The 23,609-nt window shown below is 43.8% G+C and overlaps 1 protein-coding gene across 1 annotated transcript in view; it reads right to left on the bottom strand.

The window, feature by feature from the left end:
• The window catches only part of ANKRD52 (ankyrin repeat domain 52), a 74,155-nt gene that overhangs the window by 13,288 nt on the left and 37,258 nt on the right, over positions 1 to 23,609 (bottom strand). The window contains exons 7-23 of the mRNA XM_015423666.1: positions 19,649 to 19,791; positions 18,069 to 18,281; positions 17,834 to 17,912; positions 16,854 to 16,968; positions 15,831 to 15,913; positions 14,569 to 14,686; positions 13,796 to 13,864; positions 13,058 to 13,198; positions 12,207 to 12,284; positions 6,925 to 7,036; positions 6,638 to 6,709; positions 5,971 to 6,172; positions 5,706 to 5,793; positions 4,544 to 4,661; positions 4,059 to 4,278; positions 3,340 to 3,427; positions 272 to 355 (exon numbers count right to left, since the gene is read on the bottom strand). Of these exons, the coding sequence (XP_015279152.1) occupies positions 272 to 355; positions 3,340 to 3,427; positions 4,059 to 4,278; positions 4,544 to 4,661; positions 5,706 to 5,793; positions 5,971 to 6,172; positions 6,638 to 6,709; positions 6,925 to 7,036; positions 12,207 to 12,284; positions 13,058 to 13,198; positions 13,796 to 13,864; positions 14,569 to 14,686; positions 15,831 to 15,913; positions 16,854 to 16,968; positions 17,834 to 17,912; positions 18,069 to 18,281; positions 19,649 to 19,791 (2,023 nt within the window). The remainder of the gene's footprint in view (positions 1 to 271; positions 356 to 3,339; positions 3,428 to 4,058; positions 4,279 to 4,543; positions 4,662 to 5,705; positions 5,794 to 5,970; positions 6,173 to 6,637; positions 6,710 to 6,924; positions 7,037 to 12,206; positions 12,285 to 13,057; positions 13,199 to 13,795; positions 13,865 to 14,568; positions 14,687 to 15,830; positions 15,914 to 16,853; positions 16,969 to 17,833; positions 17,913 to 18,068; positions 18,282 to 19,648; positions 19,792 to 23,609) is intronic.

Genomic DNA, 23,609 nt, shown 5'->3' with positions numbered 1-23,609 from the left:
TTCTGTTCACACCTCCATGTAACTACTTTTTATCATGCCATCCTAGTAGACATCACACAAGATAAAAAGCACATACCTCCCACTTCTCTTAATGCTTAAAGACACAAAGACATCTGCTGTTGGCAGCCACAAAAGCTTGGAGCACAATCAAAAGGGTACCGAAACTTGGAGCATAATCACATCACACGGAGAAAAAGGAGGAGATAACGTGTTTAGTGGCAGCCAAAGAGACAACAGCAATGGCAAACAACAAGGCTACACGCTCACTCACCTTCCTTTGGCATCTCTGCTATTAACAATCTTGGCACCCAGTGCTTCTACAAGCATTTCAGCAGTGCCATCCTGGTTGTTAATTCTGCAGGAAGGAAGGAAACATCACAAAATGAATTAATGTGGCCTGGCTTAATTTTCTTCTTCATGGTGTTAAAAGAGAGGAAAAGCTGAGAAAGGTGGCATGTTTTACACACAAAGAGGGAGGGCTGTAGCTCCATACCAGAGGGCACATTTTTCATGCAGAAAATCATTAATTCAATATAATGTTAAAAGAACTGCAGGAAGAAGGGCTACTTATTACTAGGGATGGGCATGAACCAGGAAAATGTGGTTCGTGCCAGTTTGTGGCCAAACCATGAACCGAACCAGTTCGTGGCCATGCAAACTCTGCTGAAAGGGACAGCAGTCCCTTTAAACAGGGTTTGCAGAAAACATGAAAAACAGCTGAGCAACAGGGAGCAGCCTGCTCCCCACTGCTCAGCTGTTTCTGCAGGGAACAGAAAGCACAGGTTTAAAGACTCAGAGTCCCTTTAAACTCGCTTTCTGCTCTATCCATGAAGCACCACTAACTGCTTTAAAAGTTCGTTATGGTAGACCCCTCACAAATTTTTGTTCACGAACCACAAAAGGGCAAATTTTATGATGAATTTTGCTTCATGGTTTGGTTCGTACCCATCCTTACCTTGGAGAGCCACTTCTAACCAGAACAGACTAGGCCAGATTGACAAATGGCTTGACTCAGTATAAGGCAGCTTCATCAGTGTGTCCCCCCCCCCCCGATTTCTAAGTAATTTCAACTCTGCCGTCATAACTGCAGGCAAGTTAAAAGAACAAAAATGTATCGAAGAGAAAGAAAGAAAGAAAGAAAGAAAGAAGGAAGGAAGGAAGGAAGGAAGGAAGGAAGGAAGGAGCACAAAGACATACAGTGTGCACAGTGAGGAGCATTCTTGGTAGTTTTCTCCCAACAATGGAGCTCCCTGCCCCTCAAGGTCATCCAACCTAAACCTGAGCATCTTCTTGATCTTCAGGTGGCTTTTAGAGGCCAGGCTTAAGCCAGGAGAAAGCTTGGGACCTTTAAAAGTGTTTCTTCTTGAGCCTCCAGGATGAGGAAGGTTATAAATCTAAATACAGAAAGTGATAATACCCAGGATCAATGTTCCCTCTAAGTTGTGGAGTCTTGTGAGCAAAAATTCTACTTTGTGAGTGACTGGCATTAAAGTTGTGAGCGAGCAATTTGGCTACTGCATAAATTAGTTTGCTCTGGAGCCATCCTTCCTGAGCTGAGACAGAAATCTGTGAGCCGGAGGCTAAAAAACTGTGAGCTAGCTCACACCAACTCAGCTTAGAGGGAACACTGCCCAGGATACCCCCAAATTTGGGGAAAGGCCCCTCTACCACTCCCAGAATTGGGGATACCTGGCCCGATGTCTGAATGCAATGGTGAAGTGGTTGAGGAAGAACAAACTGAAGCTGAATCCACGTAAGACAGAGATGTTGCTGGCCGGGGGGGGGCGCTGCTTTAAGTAGGATTGTTCTTCCTACCAGCGATGGTGTGCAACTTTCACTGAAAGATAATGTTAAGAGCTTGGGAATCATGTTGGATCCTTGCCTCCTGTTGGAGAAACGGGTGTCTCTGCCTGTGAAAAATGTTTTTTCCCAGGTTCATTAAGTTAGGAAGTTGGCTCCCTATTTGCTGATGCCTGATCAGGCCATATCGATCCATCTTTCAGTAAACCCAAGACTAGATTATGGTAACATGCTCTACATGGGGCTACCCTTGAAGACAATCCATAAATTTTGTTATTAAAGGCTAGCTAGCAGGACTATATTACTCCTATTCTGAAGTCTCTTCACTGGCTGCCTATTTGTTTCCAATACGGTGGATACCTTTAAAGACCTTCATGACCTAGGACCCACATACTTGAAGGGCTACCTCTCCCGTGTAGCAGCTTTTGCTTTTTCCAGCAAGGTCCATTGTCAGTGCCCATTCTAAAGCAAGTTCTGCAATAGGCTTGAGCATGGGTTTTCTAGTGGCTGCCCATATGCTTGTGGAACAGTTTTCTGAAGAAATCAGAGAGCTTCTGGGGCAGCTGGAGCCTGGGCCAAGGAGGAATACCCTACTACTAGGGCATAAGGTGTTTTAATGTGTTTTATAGTTGTCATTTTAATGTTTCATTGTTTCTATACTGTGGTTACCTGCTTGGATCCTGAGTTGCTCTGTAGAAAGGAGAGCACGTAAGAATTTTAAATAAAAAATGAAGCAATTCTCAGGCAGGACAAAGGAAATGTAAACTGGAAATGAGGACAACAGAGCGTTCCGCTAGGAAGAACCGCTACCTTTCCTTGCATAGCTTGCTAACCCCTCGGAGAAATCTTTAATTGCCACAACTGACTCACCATTTTGCTAGTGGTGAGGAAAGAGCTGCATTATGCCCTCTAGTGGTTTCCATAAAGACTACATCCCCAAGATAAACCTCTTTTTTACCTAGATCCAGATGGTCAGCCGTGTTGTGTTGGTCTGAAGCCGTAGAACAAATTTAGAATCCAGTGGCACTTTTGTAGGTCTTAAAGGTGCCACTGGATTCTAAGTTTGTTTTCTTTTTTAACCTGTTATCCAAACTCAAGATTCCTCTCACCTACAATATTTAGCATGTCTATTCTCCAAATATTCTACAAGTCTATTCTCCAAATGAAAACCTGCTTTATACTCCTAGTCAAAGAGCCACGGGAACTGTGATTGGATCTTCAACAAAAAAGATTCTCAGCCCATCAGAAGACCACAATTCCCAGGCTTCTGCATATAAGAGTGTTAGCCATGATTTTTTAAAATAATTGACAATGTGCTATATGTGTAGACTGGTCCTTGCACCAAAAGGTCTTTGGAACTATCCTCTATCTTTAGAAGCATTGCTTCAAAAGCACAGAATTGTTTGGGATGGTTTCTGTAGAAAGCATACAGCCCAGGGCCTCACTACCAGAGCAAAAGTCCACCTTTGTTTCTTCTCTCCACCCATTAATCCCATCTACCACACTCCCACCATATTTCACGGGCCAACTGAGACTTACACTGCACAGTGCAATGGAGTAAAGGGGTTTCCTTCTAGGTATGCAAATGGATTGTGTTCAAGTAACAATTCAAGACAATCTTCATGCCCTGGCAAGGAAAGAGAAGAGGCAGGCAAAATGATTAGATCACCCTCTAGCTTCATGAAATGAAATACCAGCAAAATTGAGAGATCCATTCACCCATTTGGTCGTTTTTCAAGTTCTAAAGAATTCTTCTGATAGCAACAAAAAGGCATATACTGGGACTTGGTGGTCATAAATTTCCCCCTAATGAGAGAAGCTATAACAATCTGACCTTCGCTTTGAGGAGGCCTTAGTAGCTACAACAGAGACTCTGTTCTCCACACCCAGAATCAGAATACACTGTGCCAGTTGGCATAAATCTGTGCAATTTATTTTGATGACATGATTTTTAGAATTCCTGGAATTTGGAGTTTTAGACAAAGGACCAATGACTGAAGGACAGCAGGGAGGAAGAGATGGGGCAAGCAAAGCCATAGGGAAGTACAGACAAACTTACATGGAAAGATTCCTCAAGGACAGAGCCTTTGATAACCACTGACTTTAGCACCAAGAAGCATCATTTTGCGGCATCATCTTATCAGCTTGTTATTGGTTTAAGCCAGGGCCTTGCTGAACACACCAATCCACTTGGGCTGGCTAACAATATGCTACAGGGAGGGATACTGGAAATCATACACAGCCTTCTGAATTCTTACCGCTGTACGAAGCCCAGTGCATTGGTGAGTAGCCACTATAGTCCACCACAGAGTCCAGAGGGTCAGTAGAGAGCGCTGCCTGCAGCAAGGTCCTCAGGATTTCAGAATGCCCACACACCGAGGCAAAGTGGATCGGGGTCCGGCCCTTGAAATCCCGACACAATACAAAGGCATCATGGTCCAGCAGTGCTGCAAGGCAGTCTTCACAGCCAGTAACAGCCTGGGAGCAGCAAAGAACAGCAGCTAATGAGAGAATGTGCCCAACACAAATACTACTGTGACAGTACCTGTGTAGGTAGGCGTTTCCCTTTGACAGAATGCCCTTTGGAAGGTGAGGCCAGTATCACTGGCCAAGGTTTCAAATGTACTGAATGTTTTGATCTCAGTTTGTAAACTTTTATCATAATGACTGAAGACCCGCACAGCCAGCTGTCTACAGGGCTATGTTGCTGGCCTGTGAATCCACAAGCAATGCTTCCACTCACCCCCCGGTGCAGTGCAGTCCTGCCTCTCCTGTCTGCTGCATCCACTGTGGATCCCTTCTCTAGTAAGAGGTGGACACAATCTACATGGCCGTTCATGATCGCCAACATCAGTGGGGTTCTGTTAAGAAAGCGAGAATCTCTCAGTCATAGCAAAACTAAACATTCGCACAGTAAGACTTGTGCACCCTTGGTTTTAGAGAGCTTCAAAATTTCCAGCGCTAGGAAGGTGTTGAGGCAGCATCTTGAGAGCTGAAATCAGAAGAACGAAAAGCAGGTCTGCCTTGGTTTCTAAATCAAGGTTGCAGAAAGGAACTGGATGCTTAATGGTCAGAATGGGAATGGCTACAAACCCAGAAACTGAATTATAACCCTAACTCTACAGGATATTTAGGATTTGCCCTGTGATTAATTGACAAGCAGGAATTACAATCCCTAGCTGCTATCATCAACTCTGGGAGGGTGATGAAAATAAAGTAGTGGAACATCTGGGTTAGGATGAGAAAGCTCCTCAACATGACCCAGAAGGGGCTTACCTTTGTTTGTTCAATAGGCTTCATTTTATTCAAGAATAAGGTGCTCTCCTTCAGGTGAGATGTACTCTAAGTAGAAATGTATATACTTGGAACTAACCCCCGCCCCCCCCGAAGCTCTGCACTGAAGTCACTCACATTCTGCACCAAGTAAACCTCAGTTCTGCAAATGTGCACCATCTCCCTTGTTCTGCATAACCTACTCTGCCATTTTTTCTGATATGCAAGCTTCATGCCGGCTTAAGAAGAGCAAAGAGCTGTGAAAAATAAGAGACCCTTCCTTCTTCTCCATCTACTAGAAACCTTGTTCAATCCATCTCTCTATCTTCAGAGATTACAGCAGGCACTGCCATATTTTCAGACATAAATTTTGCACCATAAAGTCTAGAAACCTGATCCTTCTGAAAATGAAAGGTGAGATTCTCAGGAATTTTGTTCTCAACACCATAGTCTGTAAATTTTCTATGCTACTGTGGAGTTAGAGGCTACACACAGCACTATTTGGCATTCTTTATACAGCAGCTTGGGATCCTTATATTAAAAAGTTGCCATCGGTCCTGCCTAGTACTGGGAACAGAAGGACCTCCACCCCAAATACGGAGGGATTAGGATACAATCCAATGGAAACTCACTGCCCATGGATGTCCGTGACATCTGTGATGTCGACTCTCTCCCCGCTGTCAATGAGAAGATGCAAGGAATCTGTGTTCCCATAGGCAGCTGTAAGAAATGCAAGAGGAAGAATTAAGAAACTACACACAGAACGTCTCCCTTCCCCCCCCACCTGCGAACGACCCCCTTCCCCCCCCCCCCCATGTCGTCAAGGACTCAGGGTGCTCAAAAGCTTCTCTGCAGGATCAGGCAGGATAGCAAAGAAAGGAAATGTTATGCTCTCACCTGCAGCATGTAGGGGTGTCCACTTCTTTTTTTTCTCCTTCACGAGAGCAGAAGCACCATGGCTGGTGAGCACCTCCACACACTCCGTGGAGCCCCTCTCCGTGGCAAGATACAAAGCTGTCCGCCCCTTGTGGTCCCGCACATCCAGGTTCACCAGGGTTTCGGCAAGTGTCTTCAGGGCTTCACAGTGACCATTATAGGCCTGGAAGCAGCACAAGAAAGAGTTAGTTTGCAAGGGTCTCAAAGCCTTTTGACCCAGACTGTCACTCCCCATCCTGTACTGAAATTAAACCCAAGTACATGCAACTGAAATGAACACACATTCTTCTCCTGTTGATTTCTGCCTCCCTTAGTTGTCTCCTTGGCCTCAACTGACAGACTGCAAGCACCTCAGGAGAGGAAACTCTCTTCTCATACTCTGTAAAGTGACATGCACACTGATGGTGCAATAACAAAAAGAACTGGTTTTCCTCTTTGTTTGCCTACAAGACTAAGCAAGGAGGACTGAACATATGTGCTTGTGCCCTGATTCCGGGCTCTCTTCTCACTGTTCCAGAACAATGCCGGCACGCAAAAGATAATCACTGCAGTTGTACAAACGAGCTTACTTCACAATACAGTAAGAGCACAGAATCCTGCAAAATCCAAGCTTGTGACAAACACTTACAGCTAAGTGCAAAGGGCTGACTGGAATGGTGCTTTCCACATCGTCCAGGCAGTTAAAAGACATTTCCAGGAGCTACAATAAAAGAAGGCACAATATCTGTTCCCAACTGTACGCATACTCCAGCTCTTCTTCCTTCTACATCCCTTAGAACAACAGTGCCAAAACGCTACAAAATCTTTACTCAGCTGTCCAAGAAAAACACAGATTGGAGTTCAGGACAAGAAGGTTCATGCAAACATTCACGGCCTAATTGTATCTCCAAAGTCATTACCACTTTGACAACTTACCAGTTCAAGGTTCTGTCTGTTGCCATAGGCAGCTGCATAATGGACAGCGGTATAGCCCTGCTTGTCCCGGAGAGATGGGTCAGCACCATTATCCAATAAGAACTCTAAACAACTGAAACAAACTATTAGATTAGACCAGGGAATAAAGGAGGGCACGAAGCAACTGTGCAAACCTAGACTTTGGCTCTGTTATGAAAATGCCCCACAATGGCATCATGGAAGAAGCCACACTTCTCTGCAACATCAGGGAGCTCCTCTAGCAAACCCCGTATACTCTGACAGAACAAGGAAAATGATATTCAGAAGTAAGTAACAATAAAACACCACTTTCGGCCATCATTAACTGAGCTGGGAGGAGAAGGACATTGAAACACTGGACTTAGCATGAGAGTCTCGGAGGGTATTGATGGGAGGGTTACTCCTATCACCCTGTTCCACAGGCAGGGCTGTGCCGAAGATCTTGCAGAGTCATTCAATTTCTGGTGGGAGGTGGATCCCTCCATGTTGTGCATCAGTGTAGGAAAAAACCCTGAATGTCTGTTAACTAAGAAGTATCTAAACAGAAGATGACGCTTCAGTTATGTAGGTGCAGCCTACTACTTTTTTGATGTTCTTACTTTAGAAGGATGAAGCCAGGGTTCCCAACAGGAACCCAGCTACAACCTGGCTAGGAAAGGGTATGCTCCACTTCAGTGATGAAAAGAAACTTGCCTGGTAAGTCGTCTTTGGTTGGGTGAAGAGGGTACTTTTGTAGGGGATGACAAAACATATGCCATTCCAGGCAGGAAAAGCCTAAGGACCCTATTGGGAAAGAACCTGCTGGATCATCCACCTGCTGGATGCAGCTTCAGTGTAAATTCCTAGCTTGCAGCATCTTGAGAACATAGAAGAGGCGGCCCAGGTAGGTGCCCTACAACTCTCTTTCAGGGGAGAATTTGTGGGAAAACCTGCTGAGGCTGCCGCACCTCTGGTGAAGTGGGCACTAATCCAAGAAGTGATCAGAAGATGCTGCGTCTTCTATGCCATGAAAAAAATTACAGGTTATTCTTTATCCTGCAATTGTGGCTCTGGAGACCATCCCCCCCCCCCCATGGATGAGGAGTGAAAACAGACAAAAAAAGGACATCTGACGATCAGAAGGATGCCATGCATTTGATATAAATGTTAACGGCACTGCACACATCCAATTTGTGCCACTCTATTTCAGGAGGGTGGTTTGGTGAGAGGAGAACGATGGGAGCACTACGCCTCACTTTCTGAGAAAAGGGGAACTCATCTCGGATGAAGGTGAGATCGACTTGTAATACTCTTCTTTGAAAGATGATGGACAATCCCTTTCTTATGAAGAGAAAAGAGAGTTCTGGTAAGTGTTCTGGATGAGGCCATGGCAACCTCCTCAGACAAGACCTAGACAGGACAGCATCAAGGAACTTTCTTATCCAATCTGGTGGAAGATGCGCTCTGGCTGCTTTGGATGGATTCCAGGTGGATTAAGGTTTAAGAGCGGATAAGACAATTCTTCTCTTGATGGGCTAGGAGCCTGTGAATTTGCAGACCTCAAATGGTTGCGAGGACGTGCTGCTTCCCTTGCTGGCTGGAGGGAGAGGGCTGGGGAAAGTTCTCTAAGTAAGGATAAGAACATAAGAGACGCCAATGTTGGATCAGGCCAAAGGCCCATCCAGTCCAACACTCTGTGTCACACAGTGGCCAGAAATACCAGTGCCATCAGGAGGTCCAGCAGTGGGGCCAGGACATTAGAAGCCCTCCCACTGTTGACCCCCCCCCAAGCACCAAGAAGACAGAGCATCACTTGCCCCAGAGCCCCTAGCTATACCTTGTGGCTAATATCCACTGATGGACCTCTGCTCCATATGCTTATCTAATTCCCTTTTGAAGCCGTCCATGCTTGTAGCACCCACCACTTCCTGTGGCAGTGAATTCCATGTGTTAATCACTCTTTGGGTGAAGAAGTACTTCCTTTTATCCGTTCTAACCCGACCGCTCTGCAGTTTCATGGAGTGCCCACGAGTTCTTGTATTGTGAGAAAGGGAGAAAAGTACCTCTTTCTTTACCTGCTCTTTCCCATGCATAATCTTATAAACCTCGATCATGTCACCCCTCAGTCGTCTTTTCTCCAAGCTAAAGAGCCCTAAGCGCTTTAACCTTTCCTCATAGGGAAAGTGTTCCAACCCTTTTATCATTCGAGTTGCCCTTTTCTGCACTTTTTCCAAAGCTATAATATCCTTTTTAAGGTGTGGTGCCCAGAACTGCACACAGTATTCCAAATGAGGTCTCACCATTGATTTATATAGGGGCATTATTATATTGGCTGATCTGTTTTCAATACCCTTCCTAATAATCCCCAGCATAGCATTGGCCTTCTTTATTGCAGTCACACACTGTCTCGACATTTTCAGTGAGTTATCCACTACAACTCCAAGATCTCTCTCTTGCTCAGTCTCTGCCAGTTCAGACCCCATCAATGTGTATTTATATTTAGGATTTTTGGCTCCAATGTGCATCACCTTGCACTTGGCCACATTGAACCCCATTTGCCATGTTGACGCCCACTCGCCCATCCTTGACAGATCCCCTTGGAGTGCCTCACAATCCTCACTGGTTTTCACCACCCTGAACAACTTTGTATCATCCGCAAATTTAGCCACTTCACTGCTTACTCCCATCTCCAAATCATTAATGAACAAGTTAAAAAGCAGTGGACCAAGTACTGATCCCTGCGGTACCCCACTGCTTACCACCCTCCACTGAGAAAATTGCCCACCTACACTCACTCTCTGTTTTCTATGAACTAGCCAGTTTTTGATCCATAAAAGGACTTGTCCTTCTATCCCATGATTTTTGAGCTTACTTAGGAGCCTTTGATGAGGAACTTTATCAAAAGCTTTCTGGAAGTCAAGGTAAATAATATCTATTGGATCCCCCTTGTCCACATGTTTGTTCACCCCCTCAAAGAACACTAACAGGTTAGTGAGACAAGATCTTCCCTTACAGAAACCGTGCTGAGTCTGCCTCAATAGGTTTTGTTCATCTATGTGCCTACTAATTCTTTCCTTAATAATGGTTTCCACCAATTTACCCGGTATCGACGTCAGACTGACTGGCCTGTAATTTCCCGGATCTCCTCTGGAACCCTTTTTAAAGATGGGAGTGACATTTGCTACCTTCCAATCCTCAGGAATGGAGGCAGATTTTAAGGAAAGATTACATATCTTTGTCAGGAGATCTACAAGTTCACATTTGAGTTCTTTCAGAACTCTCGGATGTATGCCATCTGGGCCTGGTGATTTTTCAGTTTTTAAGTTGTCTATCAGTTTTAGGACCTCCTCTCTCATCACCTCAATCTGACTCAGGTCTTCCAACACCCCTCCTGAAATCAGTGGTTCTGGAGTGGGCAAGCACTTCTCATCTTCCACAGTGAAGACGGAGGCAAAAAATGCATTTAGCTTCTCAGCCATTTCCCTATCATCCTTCAATACTCCTTTTACCCCTTGGTCGTCCAAGGGCCCCACTGCCTCCCTGGCTGGTTTCCTGTTTCTAATGTATTTGAAGAAAGTTTTATTGTTGGTTTTTACGTTTTTTGCTATATGCTCCTCATATTCCCTTTTTGCCTGCCTGACCTCAGACTTGCATTTTATTTGCCATAGCCTGTGTTCCGTTTTATCAGCCTCACTGTGACTAGCTTTCCACTGCTTAAAGGAATTCTTTTTACTTTTTACAGCCTCCATTACTCTGTTTGTTAACCATGCAGGTGGATTCCTCGTAGACAAAAGTTGTATAACCACGTGGGGTTGAGGAGCACCCTATACGGATGGTGTAGCTGGTTATATGGAAACCAGAACTATTGTTTGTAATGGAAATGAATGGGAATATGAAGGCTGTTACTGGAAAATGGTTGTCAAAATCTTCACTCTGAACTTCCTCTCCCCTCTATAGGTTTTTCAAATCTAGGATTGCCCTCCAATCTGTTTTCTTAGGGTACTACAGAGCAGGTACCTGAGAATCTATACATCTGAAGCACCTTTTCCACTGCTTGAATACTGATAAGATAAGCTATCACTTAAAAAAAAATTACCCGATGTTTCTGTGGTTGGAGGGGCAACGAATCTCTCCATAACTTTGTGAATTACCTTGGTCTTCTAACTGTACTGGATCACCTGCTGCACACACCAATCTGTGATGGACCTGTTCCATGCAGGACAGTACCTCAGCAGGTGCACCCCTATTGGAGGCTGTGTGACATGCCTATGGACTTCTGTCTGATTCTGTGTCAAGTGGTCTATGCCAGTTTGTAAGATGAGGAGGTGGGGTGGGTTTCTTCACTTGGACCTAGTGGTACACTGTCTACTCAATGGCTGGAGAGGTGCCCACTTCAACAGAATGGCTGGCTGGATCCAAACAAAGGGAAGAGAAGAGCAAAGCTGCCAGAGCTAAATCCTGCTGGTTTGAAAGATTTCCACCAAGGCTATTTGAATATAGGCTCCTCTGTGGGTGCCACCCTGCTCTGTGGTTCCATGAGGCAAGCCCTTGTGCACCTATAGAAGCCGCATGACTTCAGCAGCATCTGAAACAAGCCACATGGCAGCTGAAAGGATCTTTTCTGTGCCTTCTTTGTCGTAAACCTCGATCAATCTGTTTTGCAGATGGACAAAAAGTGAATCTCTGAAAATATTCTGTACTGGGGATTTGCCTCCCACCAGAAACAGAAAGTCTATAAGATCTTCAACTCTGCCCAGCTTGAGGAGTAGGATGGGAGGTGCGACCGTCACAAGGATACGCTTCTCCACTGATGGAATATGCTGCTTTTCCCTGCACTACTAGTATCTCCCACTAGTATCACTGAAAAAGGAGCAATAATAATACTTTTTACTCCCTTCTCCATGTCAAAGGGACATTTGGGGCACTTTACAAAAATCCAATTAAGCAGTTTCAGTAAGAGGAAAGGAAATCATACATTAACAGTGGATCATCGAAATGTATGCAAATTTGAGGCGAAAGGAGCAAAGAACATCTAGAGCTGAACTATTCAAGTCACAATAGTGTGAACCTCAAACAGTGACTGGTGTCCAAGCAGAGAGAGACAGACAACCAAATTTCCAAAGTAAGCCCCTAACCACGGCCAAGCTTTGTACTGTCCAAGGTTCTTAATATCCAGCAGTACAGTGTTAAATCCATTCTGCCACCTCAGATGAGAACAGGAATGCAGTCAAAGCAACAGCTGAGCTCCTAAAACTGGATCCCCTTCAAAAGGATGAGGTACTCACAAGATTGCCTCCTTCAGTCGCGACTCCTTCAGTGGCTCCTCATCAGTGTCATGGCTGTTTCCTGAATGAATCTCAGCTCTGTAAGAGAAAAAAACCTAGGTTAGTTTTGTTGAGATACAGAGGAAGAAACGCAAAAGATGGGAAGTGTACACTTCACTACCATATCTAAAGAAAACCCTTGGGAATCCAGTACAACTCTGAGTGAAACACCAGCCATGATTTTGGTACCATCAGAAGAGGTTATGTTTAGCCAGAATTACAAAGCAGATCAGACATACAGGCCTCAAAGACTGCTTCAGACTATCTGAAAATTTTAGACAGCCCAAATAGTATCTGAAAACAGTGAGCCAGATTTCACAATTCACAAGCCTCACATTCACGGCACTTAGGACTGGGGGTACAGAAGACCTGTAAAGAGAAAGGTAATTTTGTTGGCTCAGGAACATACCACTGTGCAAGTCAGATGTTGGCTTTAATTTGTGGGAAATCTTCACAAATGGTTATGGTGAACAAATATCAAGAACTTGACTGTAGCCTGTCCTAAAACCAGAGAGCAACCAAACAGTTGTAATTTTACAGAATGAGTTCTCTCTTGTTACAGTAGAGTTTGATTTATGAATTTTAAATATTTGGGGCAGATAATGCCATGATCACTATCAGTTCAGACATTTGGAGCCCTCCCTTTATAAATTATTGTTACAGCATAACAATGCAACAGTTTTTCCAGTGAGAGCTTTAGATTCCGTATCCCTAAACTTAGGTGCCAGAAAGCAAGCTATTTCTATCATGGGTTTTTCTGGATAGGAAATGTCATTGCCACAATTGCCACAAAAGAAAGATATCCCTCCTACCTCCTGTAAGTGTCCGAAGCAGCAGCATAATGTAAGGGTGTGCAGCCTTTACAGTCAGCTTCGTTAATACTGGCTCCAGCAGTGACTAGTGTCACCGTACACTGATAGCTGCCATTAGCGGCTGCATAGTGCAAAGGAGTCCTGGATAAGAAAAGTGAAGGAAAAGGAAGCTTGAAGCATCACTTGCTTATTGAGTAGCTCGGATGCAAAAAGCCATCCATGTCAGTACACTGAATCAGAATCTTGAGTCAATACAGCAAGATTGACCCTGTGTTGGACCAATGCAAGGCCAAAGTAAGGCAGCAATCCAATGAAGTCTTAGGCTGTTAACAGACTGAAAGAATGGAAAGTCTGAACCACATCTATCATTATACAGTGGTGTTAACCAATAAGGAACTTTATCAGATTACACTGTCCATCTTCACAACAACATTCCACAAGTACCATTTTACATTTACAGGACAGAGGCAGAGATTATCAAGTACACGACAGTGGCAGGATCTGAATCTAGATCTCTTCATACACAAAGCCAGTGCTGCACTCGTTGTGCCAATGACTCCTAATATGCACTTTGCTCCAATAAAGACAGAGAATCCCCTTCAGTGGGACAGAGACATAGGTGTAAAGAAGCAGCATGCACATTTTAAAAATGTCCCTATGCTAATGCAACAATTTTCAGTATCGCTGTCCCACAGACCTTCCTTGCCTTTCAACAACAAATACAGTGTCAGAGTTTACCTTCCAAACTTATCTCTCCTCCTCAAGTCAGCTCCGCTGCTCAACAGCAAGTTAAGACATTCAACGTTCCTACAGAGGAAACCAAAGGGAATGCAGTCACAACCTGAAGAAACAAAGAACGACTGTAGGGCACAACTGAACTGCTTGAATGCATGGTTCAGTATTTATGTTTAATATTAAAAATTGTAGCACTCAGTAGCCTGAGAACACTTGTACCTGTATGCAGAGTTTCAACAAGGAGTTTCATATTTCTGTGCACTTTATACATTTACCAGCTTCTGGTTTGCTGCCACAAATCTGTTTATGGGTGGGGCCCATCACTGTACCAGAGGAAATAGCTATGATCTGAAAGCGTGCTTCCTAGGCACATTATACTATTGTGGGCATCCCTTATCCATAAAGAAAGACAAAGCCCCTGTTCTCTAAGCAACTAGAGAAAATGGCTATGCAAAGGGAATTCTCCACCCCAAAGTGACTGATAGAGAATTAGAAACATTCTTAATAATAACTAGTGATCATCAAATATTCACTCTAAACCAGATGGGATCAGAACAACTCCAGTTTGATTACAGCACTACTTGTGCACTGTCAAAGTAATCAAATATTGTTGAACCTGGAGAATCAGCTCTCTTCTTGTTAAACAGCAACGGCCAATGCTTTTACCCTATTCTTTACTGGACTTAAACTAGCTAGTGGAATAGGAAATAAACAAAACTGAAAAACACACTCGTCAGGGAAATTGTGCCAAAGGAACAGGTGGATTTAACACTCACCCTCCGGAAGCAGCAGCATGGAGGCAGGTCCTCCCGAGGTTATCTGGCGTATTGATATCAAAGCCTGCAGACAGCACATGCTCATTGCTAAGTGAGGAGACGATGCTGTACAACTGACCTGTGAGGGCAGGAAGCAACGGGAAAAACAGATTTGGGCAGAATGATTAGTTTACCAGAAATCCAAGAGAAGACCCCATGGAAAGCCTACTGCTTGCAATGGAATTCATAGTCCTGAAAATCTCAGGGAAGCTCTTTTCTCACACACACCATTCCGCCCCCCTGCTGCTGGCCCTAACTGTTACAGACATCACATATAGACAAGCAGTATCTGAAAGAGTTTGAAATGTTCTACGAGTGAGCCTTCTATGTTATATTATCTGTTACAATTTACCCCAGGATAAAAATAAAATACTGCCCTTCATTTATTCAGCTTCTACTAGATGGTTCCTTACCAAGATTTTTGCAATTTTACAAAGCCCACATAATCTAAGAAGAAAGTCTACACAGATTGATGCAAAATAAACCACTGTACAGATGCCTTCTTATCACTTATTTTGAGCCCAAAATGTCTGTTTTCTTTGTGCGTGTGTGTCCTTGGCCACAGATTAAGAACAATCCTAGTACCAGACAAGGAGCACATATTAACCTGGCTTCAATACCAAATATTCCCCCCTACCACATACACTGCCTGTGAGAGTCGGATCAGCCAGGACACATTTTTCTTAACATCTTGTCTAGGTTGCTCTGTGATTCCTCTAGGAATGAAGGAGGGGAAGTATGTCTGTCCCCCTCCATTTGCGTTTTACTGTTTCTGCAAGAAGCGTGGACTATAAAAGCAGTAAGTAAGTAAATAAGTGCAGGTGTCAACTGAAGAAAATGCAACCAACTCAAACTAATACTTCTGTCTATCCTTCAGCCCTGACCTGGAGGGCGCAGGCTAGCCCGATCTTGTCATATCTTGGAAGCTAGGCAGGGTCAGGCCTAGCTAGTCTTTGGATAAGAGACCACCAAGGCAGTCTAGGGTTGCTACAAAGAGGCAGGCAATAGCAAACCACCACTGTTTTGTCCTGCCTTGAAAACCCTACAGGGCCACCATGAATTGGCTGCAACTTGATAGCACTTTCCACGAGTACCACCCTATCTCCTTCAAGCCTTCCTGGCGGCCTGTACTGGATTCAGGCACATGCAACAGACAGGATCATGACTCCTTATAATCACAACCCCACAGCGAGAAGACAATCAAGGGCATGGCAACCAAGTACCTGAGGAAAGTAGCTTACGACAACAGTCTGAGAATCCAAAGAGAACAGCTAAGTGCAAGGGGAACATGTCATGGATCCCACGCCTGGAAAAATATGAGAGACAAATGTGATCCACACACAAACAGCACACAATCTTAATGTAGTAAACATGACTGTGAGCACCTCAGAGGGAGAATGAATCACATCCAAATTATTCCCCAGCACACAATCTTAATGTAGTAAACATGACCGTGAGCACGCACAGAGGTGACTTAGTGCAGCAGCTACTACACTGTTCCTCTTCTGGTCAGGCATTCAAGATTTGCATGCTTTCACTGGGAATGAATCACATCCAAATTATTACCCCCACCCCCAATTCACAATTGCTCCTCCACATAAACATGCATACAAAAGATGCAAAGTATCACAACCCCTTTCTACCACTCCTCAGCCATTACCATTATGCGTACAAGACAGCAGTTGTGTTACATGCGGAAAAAAGCAACCTCTGTTGGCTCACGGCTTTACAGAACTTTTCAGACCAAGTGATAAAAGTACACAACTGACTGAATCACCATCATAGGAACAAGTATCCCTTATCAAGGCTGTGCATTCTTAAGAATGAGGTTAAGCATCAATATTCTGTCCCTTGGTTATAGACACTAAGTATCATAATAACTGTATCTTGGTCAGTTTATGATGAATGAATTGTATATTATTATGTCAGAAGCCATGTTGTAATGTTATTAGTTTGACAACTGAGGAAGGCCAGTTTGGAGCGGAAATGTATTTGGTCAGGGCCAAGATATGTCACCTTTGAATATCATTATGGACTGGCAATGATAACTGTGGGTTATCATTTCATATATCTGTTAATATTTGTTAATTTTTAAATTGACACACAGTATTATTTGGCCTGAATATTTATGTTTCCTTAACCTTGTCGCACTCAATTCATTTTACATGTGAATTAATCCATTACAAGTGTTCTTAAACATACCCCCAATATCGTCTCCCCTCTCAACAGACACCACCTTTCCTCACCTTGCAGTATCAGCACCATTCGTCATCAAAGTACTAATTAGCAGCTCATGGCCGTATCTAGCAGCAACGTGAAGGGGGGTATTGCCATATTTGTCAGCGCAGTCAATCTCACTGCCTAGAGAGCAAAATCCATTAGCAGCTTTGATTTTTAGAAATGATCAGAAGCACATCTTGGTCTGACAGGGAGAAGGACTGAAGATACTAGCTACATTAAGGGCTGGAACCCAAACATCCCCATTCGTAAATGCCTTTGGTTGGCTTTAGAGAAGTCACTTATTTCTGAGCGGAGCCTACCGGAGCAGAATTAGCAGGAGACAAACTGATGCGCCTGTACTTCAGGCGACAAGGCTTTGAACTCAATGGGACTGTGGATGGCCAGTGCCTGTAGAGCATGCTGCAGGCACATGGCAAGGACTCAGCAAGCTAGCTTCCTTCCCACTCTGATTAGTTCCACCCAAGGAAAGGGAGCACCAGAAGCTGTCTGGGCTGCCTTGTTCAACGCCAAATCTGTCACTGCAGAGCAGACAGGATTTAGACTCAGAGGGAGGAGTACTTCTTCCACCAGAAAGGACAAGCTCTGAAAAAAAATGTGCCTGGCCCTGCTTTGGGAGCAAGTGGGAAGGATAAATCCCTCCCTGGGATAGCATGCCCCACTCCCCACTGACAGAGAACTGTGCAGAGCAATTTTTAAAATCTTTTTTTTTAGTGAATAATCCAACTCACTTTTTCTTTTAGTTTTAAAAAATGCTGTGCATGAGATTTTGTTATGAAAGCAGGACACTGTATTACGAAACACTTTGCTTAAAATATACAAGAGTTAACAGATGTAGATGTATTACAGTTCGCACAGCTGTATATGAATTGTCTGCATCGACAAACAAGATTTCTCTATGGGCTTAAAAACAAAGGGCTGCAAAGTAAATCAGAGGACGAAAGGAACATTGCAAGGTATCGAGCATAGGAACGCTGGCTCTACTTACCATTTTGTATGAGAATCTGAGAACGTGTAAACCGTCCATGAATGGCAGCCATGTGCAAAGGACTCTTCCCTTCTTTACTCTGCAAAGATCAAGGCAAATTAGGAAGTAAAGATTATCATACCACCGAGAATATGAACTTGCCTTCAATCGGACCACCCACTGGCATTTTAAAATAATTTTCTGTTTCCACCACCTTCATCTAAAGCCCATCTGTACACAGCTTTACTGGCCATACCTGAAAGTTCACATCGGCTCCATTGTTGACGAGAAGTTCCAGGCACAGGGCCCCATTGGTAGAGACAGCAGCAAAGTGCAAGGGGGTGAAGCCCTTCTCATTGGGCTGATTGACGTTGGCGCCATAGTTGACCAGTTCATTGGCCACGGCATCCTGGCCCATGTAACAGGCAATGTGAAGTGCAGTGTTGCCGAAAGAATTTGGTTCATCAATCTAGAAGAACAAATATGTGAATGTACTATATCTGGTGCTGTGCAGAGTGCCTGGCCAGGAACAATTGCTCCAGTGCTGCTCTGACCCGTGACTACAGGTTCTCTTAGAAGCGCTGTCACTGTGTAACCCAATAATTGTACTCAGCAAGGAAATGCCATTTAACTATCATGGCAAATAATCCGATAAACCTGTTCATGTTTACTCTGTTATTGTTTTGCCTACGTAACTTTATAAAGCTCTGTTTCTACAGGTGGCTTTCATATGTAATTAACAAAACAAAGGTTGCTGTATTGTTGAAATGCATGAAAATCACCCTGTTCAAAGCACCTGGCTTTGCTGAACCTCCAGAAATAAGCAGTGAGGAGCACAGTTTTACAACTCAGCTTTTCAATGCGAGGGGCAAGGGACATCCACGCCCCTCCCCTATCCTTCCAACCAAGCAAAACCTATCCAGTCTCATGGTTTTTGCTTTGTTTTGATTTTAAACTCAGGGAAGGATTTAGCGTTTTTACTGTCTGAGGGATTTTAGTTAATGAAGTTTCTCCTCACCAAGCAACAGATGCTACCTCAGCACTCCCAGTGACATTAAGACCATTTCAAAGAAGCCGTTTTTATCCTCAAGCTTTCTGTGACTCTGCAGTTACCTTACTAAGTATTAACACACAAAAGTTACTTTGCTTGTGTGATTACCCCTTCAAGTGGACACCATGTACTTTGCAATGATACTTGGCATCTGGTGTAAGCCTAACATACTATCCAGCTGGGCCTTGCACAAGGCTAACGTCCTTCCTTAGATATGGGATCTAGCAACTTTGCATGGAAATAATGAGGCTTAAAATACCAAGAAGTGTAGAGAACTAAATTTGCAAGACACACAATAAAACAAGAAATTTGGGCCATGCGTATGTAAATAAATGTACTCCCTACCTTCTGGACAAATGTACATACAGAAGTTCAAGAGTCCAAAACATTAGGAAAGGCAGGGCTCCTGCCACATCCCATGGAAAGAACCTGGTCAGATCCACTGCATTTTAAGCATTTTCAAAGTTTTCTCTCACATCAACAATATATGACACCAGCTGCATCCCTATCCAGGCCCACAAAATAGATCTACCAAGCTACGTCCTCAATGCATGCACAATGCACTTTGGTGTCATGCATCCCTCTCACTATGAAGAAGTCCTTTCACAAAGCAGCCTCCCAAGTTTCCAGAGACCAATTGTTGTAAGAGAACACCCATCTGCTAGCCTGCCTATACATATTTACAAGCCACAGAACTGAAGATGCCTAAAATTACAGGTTTCACAGTAAGCAGAAGCCCACCCACCCCACAGTGTCCACTGAACTGGTGCTGGCACAAAACTTGCCTCAACTCCAAGCCTCAGCAGGTGTTTCACAACTTCGATCTGGCCACTGGCTGCCGCTGTATGCAGCAGTGTGTAACCCTTCTTGTCCTTGCACGTGACATCCGCTCCTCGGGCCACAAGCAGCTTCAAAACTTCCAAATGCCCTGGAAGGAAACAGTATACAGATACATACAGAAAGCAAAGAGAATACGATTGTTAATTTCTACTTAGCTCTGCTTCCTCTTTCTGTCGCTACAGTGGATAGATTCTCTTTCAATCGTGCCATTCTACAACTGAATGCCACCTCAAAAGGTTGCCAAAGCCGCTCTTGTGAATTAATGCCAGATTAATGATTATATGGTGACGTGTCTTAAGTCCTCATGCCGTCAAGGTGTCAATCATACATCTTGTCAATCATACTCTAAAATACTGGGATGACGGGAAAAATCATCCAGAAAGCAAATATTCAAATTTTGGATACTGAGTCCTTTTGGGGCTGAGACAGTTAGCTGATTGGCTGGACCAGTGGACTGTGAACTCGTTTCCCCAGCCATTATTCTTAAGCATGAATTTCCCACCTCTCTGTTAACCATTACATCATTAATGATGCTAACTGTGATCAAGACAAAACTAACGTTCTCTCTTAACCAAAATCTGAAGTCATGGATTCAAAGTTTAGTTAGAAGACCTCTGGTTAGTCTTAATTGCAGTAACATTGGTACTAATGTAATGCTTAACTGTGGTTAAAATCAGGATGGGAATTTTTTCCAGTGAAAGGAAAGAGCATGTAATCCTGCAGCACGCTCCAATCTGTTAACTATGATTAACAGAACAAGCAGCATGAGCAACTGGAAAACACCAGCTTCACAATGAACAAGTTAAGTAATTTAGCTTCCAGTTGTCTGCATAAGTGTAAAGGATGCATGCTGACTGAATGCATGTTTCCCAAAACATCCCCATCTATTATACCCAAGCCCTGGACTCACTCCTACTGAATCCTGTTCTTCTTTGAGCTTTTACTTTTTTTGTTGGTATTTTTGTATATTTGTATGTGTGTGGGTGTGTGTGCGCACGCGCACCCCCCCCCCCAGAAGTCGTGGCAACCTCTGGTGACTAACCCCTACTGGGAGCATGGAGGATATTCAGAGAGGTGGCTGAATAAAGCCTGCCCCCACATTCCAACTGCTGTTATTCCTAGGAGGTCTCCCTTCCAAGTACTTGCCAGAGTCGACCCTGCTTAGCTTCCAAGATCTGACAAGATTGGGCTTGCCTGGGCTATCCAGGTCAGGGTGAGTGTTTATTTTTTAATTACTTCTTTCCTTAACATCAATCCTTCCATCTTATGGTCAATTCCACTCATTCAGACTTGGAGAGCTGTAAATATAACCTGAAGCACTGAACAGGTTTCTGTGGGAAGAATATGGCTGTCAGCTTATCCTAATTTAGCAGTACTCTTAACATGCCTCCTTTATTTTGTATGCCAGAAATTACTGAGACCTTCAGCCCCAGACCAAGTCAGCAGCAGGAAGAAGGCCTTCTTTGTTGCATTAAAAAGTTCCCTAAGCGACAATTTCACAATTTCTATGGAGTAACCTTAAATAATCAGTTAGGTTTATCAAATTATTTATTGAATCTTTATGTGTAAAAAATGGTGCTCCAAACTGCAGTGAAGTCACCTGAACGGCCAACAAATCACCAAAATGTGGAAAAATGAAATAATTCTCCAAGTCACTGGTAAACCAGCTAACGCAATGGAGTACTGACTTTATCTACAGATTTCACAAATAAAAATTTATATTATTTAAAACCACTGTACAATGCCTAGTCCAAGAACAGGCAACTTTTTTGACCAGATTCACAAATCCCCGCCCCACACTATTTATTTACTTGTGGAGAAACTGGCATGCCACCAAACAAAGGTGGGAGAGCAACTGTGGGTTGCACTTGGCAAGACACATCGGGAGAAAAGGGAGTTGCCACCTCAGAGTCTTGCCATGCCTGTCTGACGGAGGCATGGATCTGGGTGGTGCATAAGAGCTTTCTCCCATTTCAAGGGAGCCAAGGCAGCACTGCTGACACCTCAGGGTCTCATCTCAGTGGCTTGAACCACTGTTTGCAGGGCAAAATGGTCTGTTGTGCCACTGATCGACATGTGTGCCAGGGGCTGCCCAAGGCAACTGCAAAGCGGAAACTAAGGACAGCACCAAAATCAGAGGAAGGCACAAGGCAAGCAAGCTCCAATTAAAACAGGCATCTTCAGGGAAGCAAGATGTGAGAATACCATAAATTATACAGGTAATGAAAAAGAGTACATAGGAGATAAGGAAAAGACCTTTGGGAAAGGAAGGTGACATTTCTCCATTGGAAAGATTCCTAAAAGAGGGATTTAAGTAACTGCACCACCTACCAACACTTAAAGAAACATACAACTCGTTTTAGACATGCAAAAACCCATCCCCTGCTTTTTTTGCTGAACTGAATCTTGTGCATAGTATGTCACACTTGCCTATTTCTTGCATGTCATTCCTATGTTTTATAGTTACAACTATTGGTAGCTGCCGGTTGTTCAGTCGCACAGTCGAGTCCGACTCTTTGCGACCCCATGGACCACATCACACCAGGCCCTCCTGTCTTCCGTCGTCCTCTGGAATTTGCTTAATTTCATGTTTCTTGCATCGATAACACTGTCTAACCATCTCATCCTTTGCCGTCCCCGTCTTCTTTGACCTTCAATCTTTCCCAGCATCAGGGTCTTCTCCAGTGAGTGCTCCCTTCTCATTGTGTGGCCAAAGTATTTGAGCTTCAGTTTCAGTATCTGGCCTTCCAGGGAACAGTCATGGTTGATTTTTTTTAGGATTGACTGATTTGAGAGTCCCTTGTTTGCAAGGAGAGTCCTCTCCAGCGACCAGCACCATAATTCAAAAGCATCTATCCTTGGCGCTCGGTCTTCCTTATGGTCCAACTCTCACAGCCTTACATTACTACTAGGAATACCATTGCTTTGACCATACGGACTTTTGTTGGCAGGGTGATGCCTCTACTTTTTATTATGCTGTCTAGGTTTGCCATAGCTTTCTTCCCAAGGAGCAGGCGTCTTTTTTTTTTTAAATTGACTCTCCTAAAAAGGAGAGAGTTTATGCTTTCAATATCAGAAAGAGGGAGGGTATATAGAGGGATTAAGAAAAGGTTGGGTGATGCTTTCATTAGTACGTTAATCTTTTGTTAGTATTAAACAAGTCTTCTTTTGGCTTCTTTTGTGAGTTGTCTATCGTCTTTCATCTTTACCTGTAAAAAACAATAACTGTTAGTGTATTAGTAGTGTCCTTTTGGATTATTGTTAGTAAAGTCTTTTCTTGCGCGTTCCGAACCGGTCTTCATGTTCTGGGCTGTCTCCCTTATACGTCTCTCAGATTGTATGATGAGCCTTTCCCCGCTCCTTCATCTTCCGGAGTCTTGACTTCCCCCTCCGAGCCGCTGTCTCTGTCACTGTCCACTTCTTCCCATTTAGCGAGTGCTGCCTCCTCTGAACTGGCGTGTCTCTTCAAAAAGTCTTGAGCTTTGAAAATGGAGTCAATCTTCTCCCTTTTGTCCTTAAACTTGAAAGTAAGTCCTTCTGGAATCAACCAGCAATAACTAATTTGATGGTTTTGCAAGAATAAGGTCAGTCCTTTGTATGCTTTCCTTTTCATTCGAATTTCAAATGGAACATCTTTCAAAATCCTGACTGTCTGCTCTCCAATCTTCATAGGCGTTGAAGAAGAAGCGCTCAATATTTGATCTCGAACTTTCTGTTTCGTAAACTTGACCACCACTTCTGCCGGCAGGTTATTCAATCTTGTAAAATTGGAATAGGCTCTGTAAACCAGATCCATTTCCTCGCTTATTTTATCCGCTTCCCAGCCGGTGAGTGTTGCCAAGGCTTCCGCTAAAATACTTCGGAGATCTTCTTTTTCCAGTTCTTTTATGCCCTGAAACCGGAGAG

The sequence above is a fragment of the Gekko japonicus genome, unplaced genomic scaffold (genome assembly GCF_001447785.1).
Source record: "Gekko japonicus isolate JY-2015 unplaced genomic scaffold, Gekko_japonicus_V1.1 scaffold33, whole genome shotgun sequence".
NCBI classification, from domain to species: Eukaryota; Metazoa; Chordata; class Lepidosauria; order Squamata; family Gekkonidae; genus Gekko; species Gekko japonicus.
Note: the sequence above shows the minus strand (reverse complement) of the source record. Positions and strands in the feature narration are given on the sequence as shown.